This window comes from Pseudophryne corroboree, chromosome 3, assembly GCF_028390025.1.
Source record: "Pseudophryne corroboree isolate aPseCor3 chromosome 3, aPseCor3.hap2, whole genome shotgun sequence".
Classification (NCBI taxonomy): Eukaryota; Metazoa; Chordata; class Amphibia; order Anura; family Myobatrachidae; genus Pseudophryne; species Pseudophryne corroboree.
Genome location: NC_086446.1, coordinates 82,882,744 through 82,905,782, shown reverse-complemented (window position 1 = coordinate 82,905,782; position 23,039 = coordinate 82,882,744). Strand labels below are relative to the sequence as shown.

At 44.0% G+C, this 23,039-nt stretch overlaps 1 protein-coding gene across 3 annotated transcripts in view; it reads left to right on the top strand.

Moving 5' to 3' along the window:
- LOC135054820 (gastrula zinc finger protein XlCGF26.1-like) overlaps nucleotides 1–13,929 on the top strand; it is a 71,868-nt gene extending 57,939 nt beyond the window's left edge. For 2 of the 3 annotated variants that reach the window (XM_063958194.1, XM_063958193.1), the window contains one exon: nucleotides 5,558–13,929. In XM_063958194.1, coding sequence (XP_063814264.1) covers nucleotides 5,673–7,235 — 1,563 coding nt within the window. In that variant the 5' untranslated portion in view covers nucleotides 5,558–5,672 and the 3' untranslated portion in view covers nucleotides 7,236–13,929. The remainder of the gene's footprint in view (nucleotides 1–5,557) is intronic. The other variant, XM_063958195.1, reaches the window with a different exon arrangement.
- Nucleotides 13,930–23,039: the final 9,110 nt, after the last annotated feature.

The window sequence follows — 23,039 nt, the reverse complement described above, 5'->3', positions numbered from 1 at the left end:
GACTTTGGGCCTAAAATTGGGGTCCATTAAGGTCCAAATTTCGGCCCTATCCATTTTCTTTAAAAAAGAACTGGCTTCTCTTCCTGAAGTTCACACGTTTGTCAAGGGAGTGCTGCATATTCAGCCCCCGTTTGTGCCTCCAGTGGCACCTTGGGATCTTAACGTGGTGTTGAGTTTCCTGAAATCACACTGGTTTGAGCCACTTAAAACCGTGGAGTTAAAATATCTCACGTGGAAGGTGGCCATGCTTTTAGCCTTGACTTCGGCATATGGACAGGGCATATGGACAGGGCAGAATTGCGGACTCGTCCGCAATTTCTGCCAAAAGTGGTGTCATCTTTTCATATGAACCAACCTATTGTGGTGCCTGTGGCTACTCGTGACTTGGAGGATTCCGAGTTACTGGATGTACTGGATGTAGTCAGGGCTTTGAAGGTTTATGTAGCCAGAACGGCTAGAGTCAGTAAAACTGAGTCGCTGTTTATCCTGTATGCATCCAACAAGCTGGGTGCTCCTGCTTCAAAGCAAACTATTGCTCGCTGGATCTGTAACACGATTCAGCAGGCTCATTCTGCGGCTGGATTGCCGCTTCCAAAATCAGTAAAAGCCCACTCCACAAGGAAGGTGGGCTCTTCTTGGGCAGCTGCCCGAGGGGCCTCGGCATTACAGCTTTGCCGAGCGGCTACTTGGTCAGGGTCAAACACCTTTGCAAAGTTCTACAAGTTTGATACCTTGGCTGAGGAGGACCTTGTGTTTGCTCATTCGGTGCTGCAGAGTCATCCGCATTCTCCCGTCCGTTTTGGGAGCTTTGGTATAATCCCCATGGTCCTTACGGAGTCCCCAGCATCCACTAGGACGTTAGAGAAAATAAGATTTTACTTACCGGTAAATCTATTTCTCGTAGTCGGTAGTGGATGCTGGGCGCCCGTCCCAAGTGCGGACTTCTTCTGCAATACTTGTATATAGTTATTGCTTAAATAAGGGTTATGTTATGGTTGCATCAGGGTTATCTGATGCTCTGTTGTTGTTCATGCTGTTAACTGGGTAAGATTATCATGAGTTATACGGTGTGATTGGTGTGGTTGGTATGAGTCTTACCCTGGATTCCAAAATCCTTTCCTTGTACTGTCAGCTCTTCCGGGCACAGTTTCCTTAACTGAGGTCTTGAGGAGGGACATAGAGTGAGGAGCCAGTGCACACCAGTATCCTAATTCTTTCTTAAAGTGCCCTGTCTCCTGCGGAGCCCGTCTATTCCCCATGGTCCTTACGGAGTCCCCAGCATCCAATACGGACTACGAGAAATAGATTTACCGGTAAGTAAAATCTTATTTTTTTTCCCTTCAAGAAGCATCCTCCTCGAAGTTTCTTCTGCACCAGCCCGTCTCGGCTAGAGACAAAGGCCAGGGCTTTGCAAGAAGCAGTTCAGAAATTGCTTCAGTCAGGAGTAATCATTCCAGTACCCCCGGCACAACGGGGGCAGGGTTTTTATTCCAACCAATATGGTCCAGAAGCAAATGGGTCATTTTGGCCCATTCTCAATCTCAAAATGCTAAACAAATATATTTGGGTGCCGAAGTTCCACATGGAGACCTTACGTTCCATAGTTTTGGCCATGGAGCCAGGGGATTATATGGTATCCCTGGATATTCAGGATGCTTACTTACATGTTCCTATAGCACTGTCACATCAGTGTTATGTCAGGTTTGCTACCCTCCAGCAGCATTTTCAGTTCCAGGCTCTACCCTTTGGGTTAGCCACAGCCCCAAGAGTATTTACCAAGATTATGGTGGTCATGGCAGCTTATCTCCGCAAACAGGGGATAAGAATTTTTCCATACCTCGACTACCTTTTAATCTTGTCACAATCACAGGAATTGCTCCTGTGCCATCTCCAACATACAATAACGTGTGCAGAGGCACGGGTGGCTCATTAATTGGGCAAAGTCGTCTCTGGTTCCGTCACAACTATGACTCACTTGGGGGCTGTACTGGATTCAAGTCTGCAGAAGGTATTTTTACCTCGGAACAAGATATCCAAGGTACAGTTAAAGATTCAGGAGTTGTTACACAGTCAAACAGTATCAATTCACGCAGCAATGCAAGTGATGGGTTTGATGGTGTCAACATTCGACATGGTGGAGCATGCACAATTCAACTCGAGGCCTCTGCAGCATCTGATTCTGGCCAGATGGAATGGAGTATATCAGACAAAAAAGAAACAGACGATGGTACTTCCAGTAAAGGTAAGAAAGTCATTAGCCTGGTGGCTACAGACAGCCCATCTAGACAAGGGGACACCCTTTTGGATATCCGCTTGGGAGATCCTGACAACAGATGCCAGTCTTCAGGGCTGGGGATCAGTGTCCGGAAAATTATGGTTCCAGGGACAATGGACCACATAAGAAAGTTGCCTGCCAATAAACCTGTTAGAACTTCGGGCCATATACATGGCACTGATTCAGGCAAAGGACACTCTTCAAGGAAAACCAGTCCAGATCTGCTTGTACAATGCAATGGCCGTAGCGTACTTCAACCATCAGGGAGGAACCCGCAGCCAAACAGCAATGAAGGAGGTAAGTCACATTCTAAAGTGAGCAGAACTCCATCTCCCAGCCTTGTCCGCAGTATTCGTTCTGGGAGTCCTAAACTGGGAAGCGGACTTTCTCAGTCGACACGCCATTCAGGCAAGCAAATGGGCCCTACACCCGGAGGTTTTTCAGACTCTAGTAGACAAGTGGGTATTGCCTGAGATAGATCTCATGGCGTACCGTCTAAACAACAAAGTGCCCGCATACAGGTCAAGAACAAAAGATCCCAAAGCGATCTTTGTGGACGCCTTGTCAGTGAAAGGGGAATTTCATCTGGCATATCTGTTTCCTCCGATCACCCTGTTATCCAGGGTGGTGAGGAAAATAAAGCAAGCAAAGGGTGCCGTGATTCTAATAGCTCCGGCTTGACCCAGAAGGCATTGGTACACAGATCTGCAGAGAATGTCGATGGATGCTCCAATTCTGTACCCTCAACGTCCAGATCTACTGATGCAGGGTCCGTGTTATCACAGACATCTGGATCGACTGTCTTTGACGGCGTGGCTCTTGAAACCTCTATCCTGAAGTCAAGAGGATTCTCACAACAGGTAATTCAAACAATGTTCAGAGCAAGGAAACCCTCCTCAGCTCGTATTTATCACAGAATGTGGTAGTCCTATATTCATTGGTGCAGTGAGAGAAGTATGGACCCGAAATCCTTCATAGTTTCCAGGGTTTTAGCTTTCCTTCAGGCAGGAATGGATAAAGGTTTGAAGGTGGCTTCCTTGAGAGTTCAAGTATCAGCATTGACTGTATGGTTCCAAAAGAAACTTGCCAATTTACAGGATGTGCATACTTTTTTCCAGGGAATGCTGCGCATTCAACCTCCTTTTGTTCCTCCTACAGCATCTTGGGACCTAAGTCTAGTCCTCAAAGCTTTGCAAGTTGCTCCGTTTGAACCACTTAATAAAGTGGATCTTAAATGGCTGACAGCTAAAGTTCTCTTTCTACTGACTATGGCATCAGCTAGAAGAGTGTCAGATTTAGGAGCGCTGTCATGTCGTTCTCCTTTTCTGATTTTTTATCCAGATAAAGCAGTTCTTAGAACTAGGTCTGTGTATCTTCCGAAGGTGGTGTCTAAATTCCACCTTAATGAAGAAATTGTAGTCCCGGCTTTCTAGGTATCGGGACTTTCTGCGGGAGATGCATCGCTTGATGTGGTCCGGGCATTAAGGATCTACGTGGATCGTACCAGTGCCATCAGAAAGACAGATTCTCTCTTCATTCTCTACGGATTTCACAAGAGAGGATGGCTTGCTACTAAACAGACGCTTGCAAGATGGTTTCGAATGACGATTTCAGAAGCATACTCACAAGCTGATCTCCCTGTTCTGGCTAATGTCTCTGCTCACTCTACTCGTAAGGTAGGTCCTTCATGGGCAGCACAACATGGTGCTTCAGCAGAACAGATATGTAAGGCAGCCATATGGTCTTCCATTAACACATTCATGAGACATTTTGCCTTGGATACTTTTGCATCTCATGACGCTGAATTCAGGCGCAAGGTTCTCCTGTCCAATCAGGAGCGTCCCCACCACTAAATTGCTTTGGGAAATCCCATTGTTATCCTGTGGATAACCTGTGGACGCTGTCGGAGAAATATACATTATGGTAAGAACTTAACGTTGATAACGGTATTTCTCCTAAGTCTACAGGTTCCACAGGGATCCCACCCTGACGCACCTGATTTGAGGATCCTTCTACTCACTAACCTCTTCCTTCTTGCATGGAAGGGCGTGCATTTGTGTTCTTCTCGCCTGATTAGGGCTCTACATGATGCTCCTGCCTTGTGCTTTGGAATACAACTGATTTGCCTGAGCCAGGGGGCGGGATATATGGACGGGCCCGTTGCATCCTGGGAGGCCAGAAAGCTTTGATCGTTTGGTGCAAATCCGCTGTCGCTCTATCATATCCCATTGTTATCCTGTGGAACCTGTGGACTTAGGAGAAATACCATTATCAACGGTAAGTTCTTACCATAACTTATATTTTTTATCCAAAATTTGGTGAAATTTGTCCCCTCGCGGGCTCGCTACGCTGCTCGCCACGCTTCGGGCTTGGTGTTTCGATCCGCTTGGCTTGCCACAACTTTACTAAAAGGATATAGTTTGTGACATGTATAGTAAATGAGGCAAAAGTTGTAAAAATACAGATTTTTTTTTTGTGTGTCTGACTTTTTACCCTGTCTGATTTTTTACCCTGTCTGACCTTTGACTGTCGACCATATGGTGTCTACTTAATGACTGTCTATCTTTTAACTTTATCTACAGTCTGGAACCCAACTAGTACACACCAGAGACTGTGCTGATTAATTTTATATGTGACACTTGTATATTGTGTGTGACAGAGTATGTATATGGAGCACAACGGAACTTGGATTGGAACAAAGCTGTGTCTGCTACATTGTAGCACTTTGTATACAGATTACTACCCCTTTCAGACCGCCATCACTGAACACGGGTTATTGGCACATGAACACACATAACCCGTGTTCAGGTGCGGTCTGAAAGGTGCCAGGGTTGAAATACCGTGTTCAACCCAGCTCACTGTGCGGTGTGAATGGGAGTCGGGTCGATGCAACCCGTTTCCCGTTCACACTCTGTACGGGCAGCGCTTGGAGATCATGTGATCTCCAAGCGCCATCACCAACTCTGCAATATGCCGGGTTGCAGTCAGCGGCAATGATTCGCACACTTTGAAGCTCCCGTCTGCGACCCACCTCAGGCGGTCTGAAAGGGGTATCAGAGACTCTGTCGCACACAGATATACAAGTGTTATATATCACATTAATCAGCACATCCTGTTGGTGCATCCTAGCCAAATTATGAGCTGCATTTTCAGCAAAAGAGATGCCCAACACTAGCAGCCTTTTGCAGGACAAAGCTCACTGAGAGGGGCTGTTTGGCACGACTGCAGTAATGATGTATGAGGACACATCTGTACATTACCATATATTTATTGTATTTCCAGCAGATGGATGTAACAGAAGAAATATATCCCAGGAACATCTTGTTTTATCTCCAGACTGTGAAATAGAAGATATCACAAGAAATTCTCCAGGAGAAAAAACCCTTTTAGCCTAATTATGCATTCAGTACTCCACCGTGCAGATATGTCATCTGATCTCTCTTCTCATGAGGAATATTGTACTGATAACTCGGATATTGGTCTATCTGTTACAGCTCTTACAGTAGATAAGGTATTTCCTAATAATGTAGATGACAAATGTATTTCACAGGACTCAAAGCTTATTGCCCACAAGCCAACTAAGAAACGTGGGAAGCGATTTTCATGTTCTCACTGTGAGAAATGTTTTAGATGGAAATCAGCTGTTGTCATACATGAGAGAACTCACACTGGTGAGAAACCATTTGAATGTTGTGAGTGTGGGAAAAGTTTTGCAGTCAAATCCGCTCTTGTTACACATGAAAGAAGTCACACAGGTGAGAAACCATTCAGATGTTCTGAGTGTGGGAAATGTTTTACAATGAAATCAACTCTTGTTCATCATCAAACAGTTCACACTGGCGTCAAGCCTTTTTCATGTTCTGAGTGTGGGAAATGTTTTAGAGACAAGTCGGCACTTCTTCAGCATCAGAGAACTCACACAGATGAGAAACCATTTTCATGTAATGAGTGTGGGAAATGTTTTACACAAAAATCACATCTTGCTACACACCAGAGAACTCACACAGGTGAGAAGCCATTTTCATGTTCTGAGTGTGGAAAATGTTTCAGAGAAAAATCACATCTTGTTGTACACGAGAGAAGTCACACAGGTGAGAACCAATATTCATGTTCAGAGTGTGGAAAATGTTTAAGATACAAATCAAGTCTTCTTAAACATCAGAGAATTCACACAGGTGAGAATACATTTACATGTTCTGAGTGTGGGAAACGTTTTACAAGCAAATCACATCTTGTTAGACATGAGAGAATTCACACAGGCGAGTCCTTTTCTTGTTCTGAATGTGGAAAATGTATCTTTGGGGACAAAGCAGCTCTTGCTATACATCAAAGACATCATACAGGTGTGAAGCCATTTCCATGCTCTGAGTGTGGGAAATGTTTTATACAGAAATCAGCACTTGTTTCACATCAGAAAGTTCATACAGATGAGAAGCCGTTTCCATGCTCCGAATGTGAGAAATGTTTTAGAAAAAAATCGCAACTTGTTGTGCATCAGAGAGTTCATACAGGTGAGAAGCCATTTCCATGTTCTGAGTGTGGGAAACTTTTTCGTGAAAAAGCAGCTCTCGTTATGCACGAGAGAATTCACACTGGTGAGAAACCCTTTTCATGCTCCGAGTGTGAGAAATGTTTTTCGGACAAATCTCATCTTTCTAGACATCGAAGAAGTCACACAGGAGAGAAGCCATATTCATGTGCTGAGTGTGGGAAATGTTTTTCAGACAAATCTGTTCTTGAAACACACAAGAGAAGTCACACAGGGGAGAAACCATTTTCATGTGCTGAGTGTGGGAGATGTTTTATTAATAAATCTTCTCTTCTTGAGCATGAGAGAATTCACACAGGTGAGAAACCATTTTCATGTGCTGAGTGTGGGAAATGTTTTACACGGAAATTACATCTTGTTACACATCAAAGATCTCACCCAGGTGAGAATCAAATTTCATGCTCTAGTTGAGGAAAAAGACAGTAATCTGAACTTGTTAAATATTCAGTTATTTACACCATTTTAGACAGGTGAAATATTAGAAAGTATTTTATCTAAAGAACAAATGATGTTATAATATATAAAGGGTTGAAGTGGAAGCATATGCGCTACTGTTGAAATTGTATCTCTTTATGTTTTTGTGATTTTTCTTTTTCACTGTCAGTAAGGCTGGTGGGACACTGTGCCATGGGGATTGCAGGATGGACAGAAGTTTGGCACTCAAACTACTGTCACTTTTATTGTTGGCTTCATGCAACCCGATAATGCCAGTTTCTTTTAGGTGCCTTAAGGAGATGGGGCACGTTTTGGAAGGCTGCTATGCATCCTCTCTTATACATACATAATTTTATGTTTTTATTTGTAACTTTTACTTTCTAGTTATGTGCTATGCGCAGCTTGTAACAGCTTCAGTGCAAGTGGCGGCTGTGAACTGGTCTTGGCTTGCCGTGTGGCAGCCACGAAGAGGGGGTGCACTGCCAGCTGGGTCCCCCTACAGCACTCCAGTCTCTGAGACCTCCTGGACCTGGGGACAGTATGCACTCTCACTCTTGTAGAGGGTACAGGAGCGCCAGCGCTGTCACAGACAGTGGACCATCTTACCGGGGTTTTTTACAGGGTGGCTCCATTAAAGAGCGTGCCACGGACAGGCAGCCTGGCTATTGGGATAAAGATAACAGATAGCGCTACTGAAGCATCACTCGCCACACTTTACATAGAGATTAACAGTTCAGAAGACCATAAAATTATAACATATTTAGTTACAATGAAATACTAATATAGCATACAAGGGCTGAGTAACAATGTTAATAAACACACTGCATGTATATATGTATCATATAGCTGTAACGGTATAATAGTATGCAGTCTATGATGTAATAAATAAAAGGTATAGTCTGGGTTCCGGATGCGATTATATAGGTAACATGAAAAAGTAGCCGTTAATAGTTGTAGGCTTTGGAGACTACTAGTAAAGCTCCGTCAGTCTCAATAGTATATATACACACTCACCCGCTGGGCACTTTGAAGGCTGTGTATTAGCTAAAATCAATGCGACTCCTCTGTATTTTGTTACTCAGCCTCTTTATGCTATATTAGTGTTTCATTGTTAATAAGTTATCATTTTATGGTCTATTAAAGTGTTTATTTATATGTAAATTATGGTGCTTCAGTAGCGCTGTTTTCTTGTTTTATTATCTATTGAGGACTAGCACACCTCTAATTAGTTTAGCTGCTGCGCCTGCACTTAACCCCTCACACTACTTTTACTGCAGTCTGCGTCTAGGACCATACATAAAACCTTTTATAGCCTGGCTATTGGGGCATATTAAGTGCTTTCCACTCACAAGGGAGAAGTGCTTTAACACTGCGGCCACAGACTCCGTGGCAGAGCCTGACACTGCTGTCTTCTCTTCTCTTTAACCTCCAATGACAGTCTTTCTTGTGAGCGGGATGCAGACTGAGAAGTGAAACTAACTTCTGGACCCTGCACATGATCATGGCTTCTGCAAGTTTATATGAAGCTGGGCAAGCTCCTCTCTTCAGCAGCTGTTTGCTTTGGGAAGGCTGAGTATTACTTATCTCTTATTACCTCTGCTGTTCTCAAGAAATGTGCAGTTGCTCAGTGACATATGACATTACTTGCTGTGCCTAGGTATTTGTCTGTCTTCTACTATACATAGCATGGCCTGTAGGGACTAGGATGGACAAAGCCAAAATAAACTGAAAAGAACTACTATGGCTTTGTGATTTATTTGTGCATAGTGTAATATTACATTACCGTGTGGAAAGGTGGAATCCAACTTGCTGATGGCTCTGCTGATCAGTGTGCTTGAGCTCAATCTGTCCTGCCCAGCCAGCCAGTTCATATTCAGTGGGACAAAACCATGGTGGTGGCACATGTAAGTCATAAAGGAGGCACACAGAGTGAGGAAGAGGTGGCCTGAATACCTTCCTGGGCGGAGACCTTTGTTTCAACGTTATCTGCGGTGTGGAAAATTTGTACGCAGGCTTCCTCAGCAGACCCATGTTTCACCCAGGGAGTTATTTCTCAATCCAGAGGTCTTCCAACGGTTAGTTCAGAAGTGGGGCCTTCCGCAAGTGCACCTCATGGCCTTTCAACACCACTTCCAAGGTTCCACAGATTTGTGCAAGATCCAGGGACTCACTGGCTTTTCGCAGTAGACGTCATGATGGTTCAGTGGGATTTTCATCTAGCGTACCTGTTCCCTCCAACACCTATGTTGCCTCGGGTACTTGAGCGCATCAGGTATCAATGGGGGACTGCAGCCCGAGTGGCTCCGGACTGGCCTACAAGGTTGTGGTACGCGGACATTGAAAATGACAGCAGGTCCTGGGTGGCATCTTCCACTTCATCCGAACCTGGTACATGAGTATCTTTCTGTGATGGCTCTAACAGCCTGGCTTTGGAAAGCAAAGGGGTTTTCTCCTATGGTGGTTCGTACTTTGCTGCAAGCCCGGAAACCGGTTTCATCACGCAGTTACCACAGAGTACTGAGTCTTGTGGTGTGAACAGAGAAGGGTTCAAATATCCAAGTTTCGCCACTCCCGTGTGTTGGCCTTCCTTCAGGGGGGGTTTGGAAGCTGGTTTAAAGCTTTGTTCTTTGAAATTACAGATTTCAGGCCTGTCAGTTTATTTCCAATAGGTTCGAGCCTTCATCCAGAACTCCATACCTTTTCACAGGGTGTGGTGCTTATTCAACCACCATTTCCTAATCTGGTCATATCTGCTCTCAAACAGGATCTTTTTGAGCCTTTTGATTCACCAGATCTTACAGTTTGTGGTCTTCCTTATGGCTGTTGTCTCGGTACGAAGTCTTTCCGAGTTGGGGCTTTGTCTTTCAAGCCATCTTTTCTTCCATGACGATAGAGCGGTTCTCCATATGCTTCCTATATTCTAACCGAAGGTTGTTTTGGCTTTCCACTTAAACCAAGAAATAGTTTTTCCGTTGTTTCAACTTTAAATGACTTCTCGAGCTCTGGATGATCGGCCTCTACTAGACGTAGTTGGAGCTCTGCAGCTTTATTTGCACAAGACTTCTGTACCCTGCACAGATTCTCTGCTTGTTCTTTATGAAGCACATAAATGCGGTTGGCTGGTAAGCAGACCATTGCGCGTTGGATCGGTCTTCACTCAAGCATATGCTAGTGCAGGGAGAACGGCAACAGACCAGGTGTCAGTGCATACCACCAGGGCAGTGCGATCTCCTGAGAAGCGCAACATGGGGCTTCGGCAAAACAGGTCTGTCGTGCAGCTACCTGGTCCCCTGTCCACACGATTACTTGTTTTTCCTCTGGTGATGCTAACTTAGGTGCACAGTTCTCCAGTCAGAAAACCTGAGAGTTCCTTCCCTTGGGGGTGGTTGTTGAACATCCCATGGTCCAGTGTCCAACTAGTCTTGCTAATAGAGAATATTAACCAAAGGGGCACTATACCGATGGTTCTAATAAAAATGTTATTAGAAAATCCTTAAAATATCCAAATAACAGAGTACACTTCATTATACAATGTGCAAACCCACCTAGGTGTCAGTTTAAGGTTTTAGTTAGTTAGAACTAGATTGACATAATAGCAATTCTGTAACACTGTAGCAGTTCCAAGTGATAAATGTTGACAATTGTTACCACTTCAAGCATGATTGCTGTGTTATATCAATGTACCAAGAGTAGCTCTTATTATAGACTTCATGCAGAGCACATATTAAGCTGCAGCTAGTGAATGAAAAGCTGTGACCACCCTTGATGTTTATCGGGAATATAAACGGATAGTCTTTCCGTGTAGAAATTGTATTTCAGTAAGCCGATATAACATACACAGCTGACAATAGTTTTTTTTATATTAGAGCAAAAATAAATAAGTCATAAATAACTCTTCTGGGTTAGTGACTGGGAAACCGGGAAATGCATTTGACAATGGCGACAAGCCTTTTTAAATGCTCCGTTGGTGTTCCACAATTAGTATCCCTAATTTTATACTCACTGCACTCATATGCTGGCGTTAATCATTTCGGTCTGTAGGCCAGATGTATCCGTAAGCACCCTCCGATTGCGTACGTTACGCTGTGCCTGATATTTCAAATGAGCCAGCTTCCCCTAGTGTCCTTGGGCAGCTGTATATTAGCTGCTCGGTGTGCGTCCTGGATTGCCGCGTCGGTGCAGGGCTATATCGGGCTGAATGCACACAGAGAAAGTTGGATTTTTGGTCTCTTGCCGTTGAATCCTTTTTCTCTGAAGCAGGCTGTGGGAGGTTTGTGGTTCTTGACCATCTTTTCCCTGCTGGTTTATTGTATTGTTCTAACAGTTTCACTGGATTACTGCTACTCCTTACTGGACTCTTAAAGGAAGTATTGGCATTATGGTGTTGCAGGATGGAGGAGCTTACAATTAACGTACAGTACTTTAAGTGCCAAACTCCAGCCCATCCTGCAATGCCCATAGTCCAGTGTCCCACAGCCTGCTTCAAAGAAAAGGATTCAGTGGTAAGTGACCAAAAATCCTATTAACCATCTTGCAAGATAATTGTCATTGCAGATAGGATAGTCTCAGGAATTGTATTACCAAAATGGCGTAAGAGTGTAGGAGTACATGAAGTGCTCAAGGGTTTAACTGAGGGGGATCCGGTCTCTAGGTCTACAGTAAGTAGGTTGACAATGTTTAGGTCGACCACTATTGGTTGACAGTAACTACTGTAGGTCGACAGGTCATAAGGTCGACATGAGTTTTTCACATTTTCTTATTTTGAACTTTTTCATACTTAACGATCCACGCGGACTACGATTGGGAATAGTAACCTTGCCCGAAGCATGGCGAGCGGACACGGTGCACTAATTGGGGTTCCCGGTCACTGTACAGAGAAAACGACCCCAAAAAACATACTCATGGCGACCTGTTGAACAAAACCCTGTCGACCTAGCATCCCTGTCGACCTACTTACCATCGACCTTACATACCACACCCAACTGAGGGTAAATCCTGTTCAACATGGGACATAAAAGACAAGTTCATGCCATAAATAGCCTGATATAAAAAAGGATGCCAGGTGCTCGGAGAAAGGTGAAGCCATAAATGAGCACTGATGGAAGCTGAATGTCATTTTGTTATATGATAAAGAAACTTAATTTAAAAGTTATTTTATATGTCTGCAAATAAACTGATTTCAGTAGTAATTAAGGAAGTTGAACCAGCTGCACAGTGATCATAGGCTGTGGTTAGCTAGAATCCTATAGAAAAAGGAAAATAAAAAGTATGTTAACGGTAAAAGTATATTTTAATATTATAAAGTTATGATCGCAAGATAATCATAAGATGTTGAGCTAATGATTGAAAATATCCCATAAAGGGAGTATATAAATTATAATCTATTCTAATAGTTGATATGTGATTGGTCTGTGTATATGATTGGCTTTTTAATTTGTTTGGTTTATTGGTCCATGCCACTGAATGCCTTTTCTGCCATTTCCTCTTGAATGTCATCTTGCCACCTCAAACTTAATATTTCCAAACCAGAATTAACTATATTTCCACCAACCAATAGTAATTACCAACCTGATCTCTCTATGACTGTTGAGAACTCAACAATCAATCCTACCATATAAGCTCGCTGACTAGGAGTCATCTTTGACTCTGAATGGTCTTTGTTCCTCAAATTCAATCTGTCTCTAACTCTTGCTACATGCATCTAAAAAACAAATCCAAAATATGACCATACCTTACACAAGACACTGCAAAACCTGTAATCCATGCTCTCATCTCCCACATTGATTATTATCTTCTTACTGGTCTTACAAAAAAAAAACAACTCACCACTACAATCCATTCTGAATTCCACTGCAAGGCTAATCTTCCTAACTAGACGTACATCGTCTGCAGAGCCGCTCTGTCAGTCCCTCCATTAGGTACCTGTAATTCTATCGTAATAAATATTAAATACTTTTAGCCACACACAAGGACATAAACCATTCTACACCAATGTACATCACTTCGCTTGTATCAAAATATCTCCCAACCCGACCTCTTCACTCTTAACAAGATATACGTCTCATCTACGCTCCATATTTGATCCCATTCACGATTGCAGGACTTTCTTTGAGCTGCACACACTGGATTGCCCTCTTAAGCACAATAAGACTTTCCCCTAGTCTCCAAACATTCACGTTTTCCCTGAAAACACCTTCAGGCAAGCTTATAAAATTTCGGAACCGCTTGCATAACCTTTTTAAACTTTCCTATCCAATTACTTCCGCACTGTAGAGTCCACTCATTACTTCCCCACTGTAGAGTCCACTCATATCCTCACATATTTTCCTGTTCTTCACTATCCTGTCCCCAGGTCAACATTTCTGTGTGACCAGATCATACAGCCCAACAAGAACCTTTGCAATCTGGTGGACCTTTATGCAATAGACAACACCTATCCTTGTTTATCAATGCCTACTTCCCCATAGATTGTAAGCTTGTGAGCATGGTCTTCCTACCTCTATGACTGTCATTACCCAGTCTTGTTTTTTTTTTCCACTGTTGTTTCCAAATGTTTTGCTGTATGTTATCTGTTTCCACTTGTAAAGTGAAACAGACTTTGCTGCACTATATAAAAAAGTGCAAATACACTGTGTAATGCATGAAAAATAAATAAAACACTTTATCCACACTATTGTTTATGTCTGTATTCTTGTATGATATAGTTGCTCATCTAGTTACTTGTTTAGTATGCATCTGGTGTTTGTAATGGTGGTAATTGTAATAAGTGGACCGTATAGTCTAACTCCTAATCATAGATGAATAGATGAGAACAAGTAAACGTGTTCATTGTTGGGAAATGTGGGGAAAAGGGTAGGAAAGTATCTTATAACTGGTAAGGGTGTAGTCAACTTATATTGTGTATATGGGATACCTGTAGTCCTGAGTGCGTATAGGTGTTAGCTACTGTCCTGTATCCTTTTGTCCAGTCACTGGAGGTATCTGGGATGTTTGGGTTGTTCCTTCAAATGTTTCTTATGTATCCTGTGTTTGGATGGATGGTTCTAGCTGTGTATGGGATGGGGATGAGTCTTATACCCCTTTTCCACTAGCTGTTTTTACCCGTGTTTTTGCACGGGGGCGCGCATCGACACGGGTTTTTAGTAGGTGGAAACGGGTCAACACGGGTTGAGTGACCCGGGAATCCAACCCGGCTATTTACCTGGGTAGAACGCGGTAATGACACGGATAACGGTGCAGTGGAAAGGTCATTACACGTGTTTTCAGACCCGAGTAACGCTCTGAGACGCTGATTGGGGCTTCTGGGGCACTGGAAGATGTCATCCCTGGGAGACACGCTGGGCACATGCAGGCACCGCAGCAGCAAACAAATGCGGATGCACATCTATTGCAGCAGCTACAACACTACGCTGGGCACATGCTGACATTGAGGCAGCTTGCAAACAAAACACTCTGAAGTCACGCTGGGTACATACAGATATTTTTTATTGCAGCAGCTTCCAAACAAACAGACAATATACAGCAGCAGAAGCTCCAGCACAGCAACATGGCTAGCCATACCTGGTCAGACACAGAGATCAACAAAGAGCTGCTTAATATTCGGGGAGAGGAAGAAATTAGAAGGCAGGTGACTGGAACAGTTAAGGATGCTACCGTCTACAAGAACATATCCCTTATGCTGGCAGAAAGGGGCAACCAAAAAACCCAACAAATTGAAGGCACTACGCAGACAATTCACCAAAGTACACGACCATAACCGCAAGAAAAGTGGTGCTGGGCGTATGGAATGGGCATATTATGACCTATGCTATAGTGTCTGCGACTACATGCTAGACACTGCTACTGCACCAACGACCATTGCTGCAATGCTGTGAGCAGGCCCCACCCCTCCCTTTTGGTCCTTTTGATGACATCATCTTGATGAGACAGTAAAAAGTCCATTTGTAATGACAGCAATAGGTTTTTACAGAGCTTACCCGGGTTAGGTGGAAACAGATCAGACACGGGAATAACCCGTGTCGAAGTGTAGTGGAAACGGGGGAGCCGACACGGGTTGTAGCCGTGTTAAACATCCTGGATCGGACACGGTACGTAGGTGGAAAAGGGGTATTAATGTGAAAGGGTGTGTGTAGTAGATTTTTGGTATATGTGGCATGGTGTGGTACTGCGGTCCTAAGAAGTTTGCACACATAAAACTTCCGTGCCTTGCTTTGTTAAATTAAAGTCTCCCTTGGATCGAGGTAAAAAAACATTCCCAATATATGTATATGTGGTTATTGGCTTAAATGTATAGTAATAATTTTTGTATTAACCTTCGAGTACACGGTTATTAAAGTCCACTGTACTATACGGTTACAGTTGATTACCATTGAAAGATTCAGTAATCCAGTTCTTTGAACTTTCTGCTATTTAACACATCTTGTGTTTGTTACCAATTTGACAACTAATTAACACTTCTACAGCTTGAATGTTCTTTGGCATATTGATCCTTTATAATCCATAGAATGCATAAGATTTACTAGTACTACCGATTAAGTAGTTTATTAGGATTTGGAGCAATCCGTTTCCAATGATAGATATAGACCTATTTGTGTAGATTTTTTTTTTTTTAAATAGGTGTACTTAATGATGAAAATACTTTTATATATAAATATTGAACATATATATATTTTTAGATTACTTGATATTTTCTTTATTATATGTACTGTATGTACCAATAAATTGTGGGGTATTTTTGTTTAAACAACAATTTATTACTTAAAAAAAAAATTCAATATAAAGTACAAAATACAAACAGTGTGACATACGTACAATATCAGCGATAGTGTGGTTCCAAAGTATTGCAAAAGGAAACATCAGTACACAGACATGTTCAAATGGTAAATGCAGCAAAGAGCATATATTGATACAGACAAATGCGTTGATGATCATTTCCAATAGATGTCAGAAATAACAGCTGATACAGTGGGGCAAAAAAGTATTTGGACGGCCACCGATAGTGCAAGTTGACCCACTTAAAAAGATGAGCGAGGTCTAATTTCCATCATAGGTACACTTCAACTGTGAGAGACAGAATCTGGGGGGGAAAAAAACAAAACAGGAAATCACATTGTATGATTTTTAAAAATGTACTTGTATGTTCTTGTGGAAAATAAATATTTGGACACATACCAAGCAGCAAGATTTCTGGCTCTCACAGACCTGTTACTTCCTTAATAATCTCTTCTATCCTCCACTCGTTACCTTTATTAATGGCACCTGTTTGAACTGGTTATCTGTATAAAAGACACCTGTCCACACGCTCAAACAGTCAGCCTGCTACCTCTCCACCATGGCTAAGACCAGAGAGCTGTCTAAGGACACCAGGGACAAAATTGAAGAGCTGCACAAGGCTGGGATGAGCTACTGGACAATAGGCAAGCAGCTTGGTGAGAAGAGATCAAATGTTGGTGCAATTATTAAAAAATGGAAGAAATACAAGATCACTAACAATCTCCCTCGACCTGGGGCTCCATGCAAGATCTCACCTCGTGGGGTATCAATGATCTTGAGAATAGTGAGGAATCAGCCAAGAACTACACGGGGGGACCTGGTCAATGACCTCAAGAGAGCTGGGACCACAGTCACAAAGGTTACCATTAGTAACACACTACGTCGTCATGGATTGAAATCCTGCAGCGCCTGAAAGGTCCCCCTGCTTAAGCCATCACATGACAAGGTTTGTCTAAAATTTGCCAGTGACCATCTGGATGATCCAGAGGAGGATTGGGAGAATGTAATGTGGTCAGATGAGAGCAAAATTGAACTTTTTGTTATAAACTCCACTCGCCATGTTTGGAGGGAGAAGACTGATGAATGGCATCCCAAGAACACTATACCCACTGTGAAGCATGGGGGTGGAAACATGCTTTGGGGCTGCTTTTCTGCAAAGAGGACAGGACAACTGATCTGTATTAAGGAGAGGATGAATGGGGCCATGTATCGTAAGATTTTGGGCAAAAACCTTCCTGTCATGGCTGTGGTTTTTGTGAACCCTGTGTTAGTGAAGTCTGTGCGGGCGACTGGAGAACTATGTGTATATTAGGACTGGTCTTTAGGAATCCGAAAAAGGAGCAATCCCTGACCGGGGATCGAACCCGGGCCTTGGCAGAAATTGCCATATCCTGACCACTGGATCACCAATGGACTTGGTGTTGATAGCAGGATGGTGAATGTATTGGTGAGATTGAGCTGGATATACTGTCACAGGAGTAGGTTCTTGTGTACTCAAGGTTACTATGAAATAGGTTCTCTGGAATTGCGCAGAACTGGGCTGGTTACTGGCGATATTGTGAGCCGGACTGGTTACTGGTGAGACTGAGAACTGGGCTGGTTACCGGTGAGACTGTGAACCGCACTGTGTACCAGTATACTGGAACGCAGCTGTAATCTGGGCTGGTACTGGATATAACTGGAAACACAACTGTAAGTAGAACGATGACTGTGGCTGTGACTTTAAGACAAGGCTGAAGAACACTGCAGCTGTGGCTTTAAGATGAGACTGGAGAATACTGCAGCTGTGGCTTTAAGACGAGACTGAAGAATACTGCAGCTGTGGCTTTAAGACGAGACTGGAGAAATACTGGATATCAATGGTAACACAACTGTAATCCAGACTGGGTAGCAAAAGAATGGCGTTTTACAGGAACCGAAGTACAAGTGTTACCTTTAGGGAGCTCAGCTTCTAAGCTTACACAGAGCTGTGTGTGACACAAGGAACTGGCAGAGTCTGCACCTCAAGTCTCCAGAATTATACTTCCTGGTCCTTGATGATTGGTGAGCAGAGACAGGTGATTCAGAGTCTCAGGCTGGCACAGGATTGGATAGCTCCAGGTCAGGTGATCAGACCCTGTGATGTCAGTACTTTAAATTAGGCTCTGATGTGGAGTGAGGCCTAGCAGGCCGAAAAAACACTGAAGCCTGAACTTCTACAAATGAACAGAGGATGCTAGCTTTTAGTCCTAAACTCTAGATTGCTGAGCACAGTGGAGAATGTATCTGGTGCCCCTGGAGTCAGATAGGCATATAGTAGAATGACAACAATGATTGCTGTGTAGGCACAGCATACAGAGACTTGCTTAATTCACATAGAAAGTTAATCACCACAGGTGGAGCTCATTAACTCTTACCTTCCAGGCAGAGAACTCAGCAGTCAAGAAACTCATGGTACTGGCAAGCTGTTTAACCCAGTGAGCAGAAAAGACGCAGGATCCAGGACAGATGGCAGAGGTAAGTCACCAAATATGAGAACTACAGGCAGGATCGTGACACTTCCCTCAGTAAGAGCATTAAAGATGGAACGTGGCTGGGTCTTCCACCATGACAATGACCCCAAACACCACCTGGGCAACTAAGGAGTGGCTCCGTAAGAAGCATTTGAAGGTCCTGGAGTGGCCTAGCCAGTCTCCAGACATCAAACCAATAGAAAATCTGTGGAGGGAGGTGAAAGTCCGTGTTGCCCGGCGACAGCCCCAAAACATGACAGATCTAGAGAAGATCTGCATGGAAGAATGGGCCAAAATACCTCCTACAGTGTGTGCAAACCTGGTCAAGAACTACAGGAAACGTTTGACCTCTGTAATTGCCAACCGAGGTTATATTACAAAGTATTGAGTTAAACTTTTTGATTGTCCAAATATTTCTTTTCCGCAAGAATATACAAATTGTTTAAAAAATCATACAATGTGATTTCCTGTTTTGTTTGTTTTTGTTTTTTCAGATTATGTCTCTCACAGTTGAAGTGTTCCTACTGTATGATGGAAATTACAGACCTCTCTCATCTTTTTAAGTGTGTCAACTTGCACAATCGGTGGCTGTCCAAATACTTTTTTGCCTCACTGTATATCAAAATCAGCATCAGGAAGCAAAGCATATACACGGTATAAAGTTTAATAAATATAACAAGAAAGAAAAATAAGAAAGATGGACGGGGGAAGGAATGGACGAGACAAGACATGGAGGAGGGTTAAAAACACAAGACAAGATAGTTTTCTAAGCTTAGTAGGCCTAGAGATCAGTAGAAACCGCTATAAATCAAGTTCTTGAGAGAAAAGAAAAATATCTATGCATGAAACAAGTCCAGTTGTTGCAATAAAAACCATTGTGTGGCTTCAAATAACTTTTGTATATGTGTTTGAGTTGATACATCCAGCTTTTGGATGGAAATATCCCATTTCCTATAAAATCTCTGTACCCCTCTTTCCACATCAGGTATTGTGGCCTGACATTTAGAATACAAGCATTGGAGAAGCATTGGGTGCGATGCCTCTGGATGGGCTGGATGGCTCTAGTGTGGCATACCATTACATTCTATTAACACATCACTTACTAATTTCTTTACTAACACTATTTCCTCAATATTTCTGCAGAGGGGTACACTGTGTTCCACAGGGAAAACATTGTGGTGTAGAGCGGGATCTGTGGTGTAGAGCGGCACCATCAGGCAAAGCTTTGTCCCAGGATGCATTGGGGCCTCCTCTATAACCCTGCTTCCAGACACTGAGAGCTCAGTTTCGAGTGGTGCCTGCAGGCAGCAGGTCACCGGACAGGCGGGCTGCACTGGGCAGCCCTGAAAAAGCTAAGAAGACTTCAAGGGCCGTAGCACTTTTATGTCAGGGTGACCTTCAGTGCTGCGTCTCCGTCACCTCCCAAGCGGCGTCACATACTCCAGCGGCTCAGATCCCGGGTACTTGTGGCGAAGACGCTTAGGCACACGGTCGCAGACGCTCCCCTGGTTCGCGTGGCTGCTACAAAGGGAGGAGGTAAGAGGATTCCCCAGGTGGGACCCACCACTGAATTGCGTTCCTGTCACAATCTAGGGAGATGGACTGCGACGTTGGCGTAGACACTCACCGAGCAGGTACCTCGCTATATCTGCCAGGGCATCGGCGTACAGGTCGGGTGTACTAGTGTCCCTATTGGTAAGGCTCCATAGTACCGGCGGTGAGGTCCAGCATAGGGGAGTCGGCTCTTTAGCCCCGGCCCAGGTCGCCATCTCCTCGCAGATTTCCCACCCTGGAGCTGCCTCACACTTCCCTTAGTTCCTCACAGAGATGCTGGGTGCCATCTTCTGAGCATAGCTGCTACTGGGATTGCAGGGCAAGGTCTCAACTTTAAAGCCACCCGTACACAGCGCTGAAACTTTACAGACACTTGAGTATTCTACATGTCTTATTAATAACAGTGTTAGTTAAGAAAGAGTGTACCTATTACAGAATATATTGTGCAAGTATTCAGATATATACCTTCGGTCTAGGACTGCACTGTTATATATATATATATATATATATATATATATATATATATATATATATTAGTCCAGTGCAGTTTTATTGTGCTTCTAATAATCTCTGCATTGCACTGCGTTTGCCTGTACCTGCTGTATGGTTTCACTCTCATGTGTATCCCATCTAAGTTAAATTCACTATATTCTATACCCGAAGGGACTAGGTGCGTCGGGATCCTCGAATATAGCGTACATCTGTATTTAGTTCACAAGTGTGTGTACTCTTATGCTGGTTGTGTACTTTGGCTTCATCGTACTAATAGCTGGATTGTTGCTTTATTACAATGTCTAACAATAAGGGCAGTAAAACTCTGGAGGCTCCTGTAAAATGCATGGTATGCTCCAGAGGTTTACCTGTGGAGGAAGTATTGTGTGATGGTCTGTGTTCTGAATTTCATACACCTCCCTGTCAGCCTGCAGCTCCTGTAACTACAATGGAGCCACCCTGGGCTATGTTCACTACCTTCCTGGGGACTCTGGTGGACCGTTTAGCCCCCCCATGGGACCTCCGGTGCCACTACCGCCACAAGTTGTCCCTATAGTAAATCCGCCTTGGGCAAAAAATTTGTCTATCCAGCTGCAACAGTTGAACCAGTCTTCGGTTAGACAGAAATCTACTCCGGGTCACTCCTGTGTCCCTGGGTCCTCTAAGCAGGCTGCTTCCTCCTCACAATCCACTAACCTCTCTGATATTTCATCTGATGAGGAGGGGGAGCATATGGTCCTGTCAGACTGAATCATGTGTTACTGACAAGGACTCTACCTTACAGGTTGATGTCCCTGCCCTGGTGGATGCTATTAAGCAGATCCTACAAATCACTGAGGATGAGGTTTCCACTACAGTGGCCAAGAAAACTGATATGTTTAAACAACAGAAGGTTGTTAAAACTGTATTACCCCATTCTGATCATCTTGTGGACATCAGGAAGGAACCCTGGTCTACCCCAGGTAAGAAATTCCTGCTCCCTAAACGGGCTTTGGGCCCGATGGATTCTCACATCACCTGTCTTGTAATGTCGTCTACTCTGCCTGTCACCACTGTCACCTCCCTGAAGGAACGGACAGATAAGCGTGTGGAGGGATGCCTGAAACCTATATATTCCCTCGCAGGGGCCATTCATAGGCCCACCATAGCTGCCCAGGGGACCCCAGGGTGGGAAGCCGACTTCTACAGTTCGCCCAGGTCTGGTTAAAGACCTCTTCAGATGCTTGGGTACTAGAAGTTGTCTCACGGGTATGCTGTCTCATTCAAGAGATGTCCCCCTCACCAGTTCTGCACTACGGTACTCCCTTCGGATCCGTTAAAGGCGCAGGCTCTACGAACGGTGGTAGGTTCCCTCCTGAGTACAGGAGTGGTTGTGACGATACCTCAGTCCCAGCGTGGCAGAGGCTGTTATTCGACACTGTTTATAGTGCAGAAACCCAATGGGTCTTTTCGGCCCATACTCAACCTCAAGTCCCTGAACAAATTTGTGAGGGTAGCCAAGTATCATATGGAAACGTTGAGCTCTATTGTGCTGGTGATAGAACCCGGAGATTATATGGTATCCCTGGATATACAGGATGCCTATCTGCATATTCCTATTGCCATATCGCATCAGCAGTTCCTGCGGTTTGCTATTGGTGGCAGTCACTGCTAATTCCAGACTCTGCCTTTCGGACTGGCCACGGCTCCTCAGATCTTTACCAAGGTTATGGCCGTGATGATGGCGCACCTCCATCGCCAGGGAGTCAGAATCCTGCCATACTTGGACGATCTGTTGATTCTGTCGAGTTCCCACGATGTCCTCGGTCATCTACAATTGACGGTGAGCTCACGGATGGCTGATCAATTGGAAGAAGTCACAGTCAGAGGCTGTTCCTGTCTCCAGACAAGGTCCTGAAAATCCAGGACCGGATAAGACCCTTAATCCGTCTCCCCCGGGTATCGATTCACTCGGCGATGCAAGTTTTTTGCCTGATGGTGTTGACGTTCGACATGGAGTATGCTCAATTTAATTCCCGCCCTCTGCAACGATTAATTCTTGCCAAGTGGGATGGCCTGCCTCATCGGATCAAATCTCAAATGATCTTGTTGACTGGAGGTTTGCTTGTCACTGACCTAGTGGCTCCAGGACCAGCAGTTGAGAAGGGGTCGACACTTCTGGATCCCCAACTGGGTCCTGATGACGGATGCCAGTCTGAGGGGATGGGGAGCGGTGTTAGAGCAACATTCTTTTCAGTGTCGGTGGACCAAGGAAGAATCACTCCTTCCAATAAACATCCTAGAGCTGAGGGCGATGTTCAATGCATTATCACTTGGCCTGTCTTGGTATGGAACAGACCGGTTCAAGTACAGTCAGACAATGCCACGACAGTGGCATACATAAACCATCAAGGCGGCACTCGAAGCCCCATGGCTATGAAGGATGTGAATGCTGATTATCTTACAGGACGGAAAGCTATACCTTATTTCA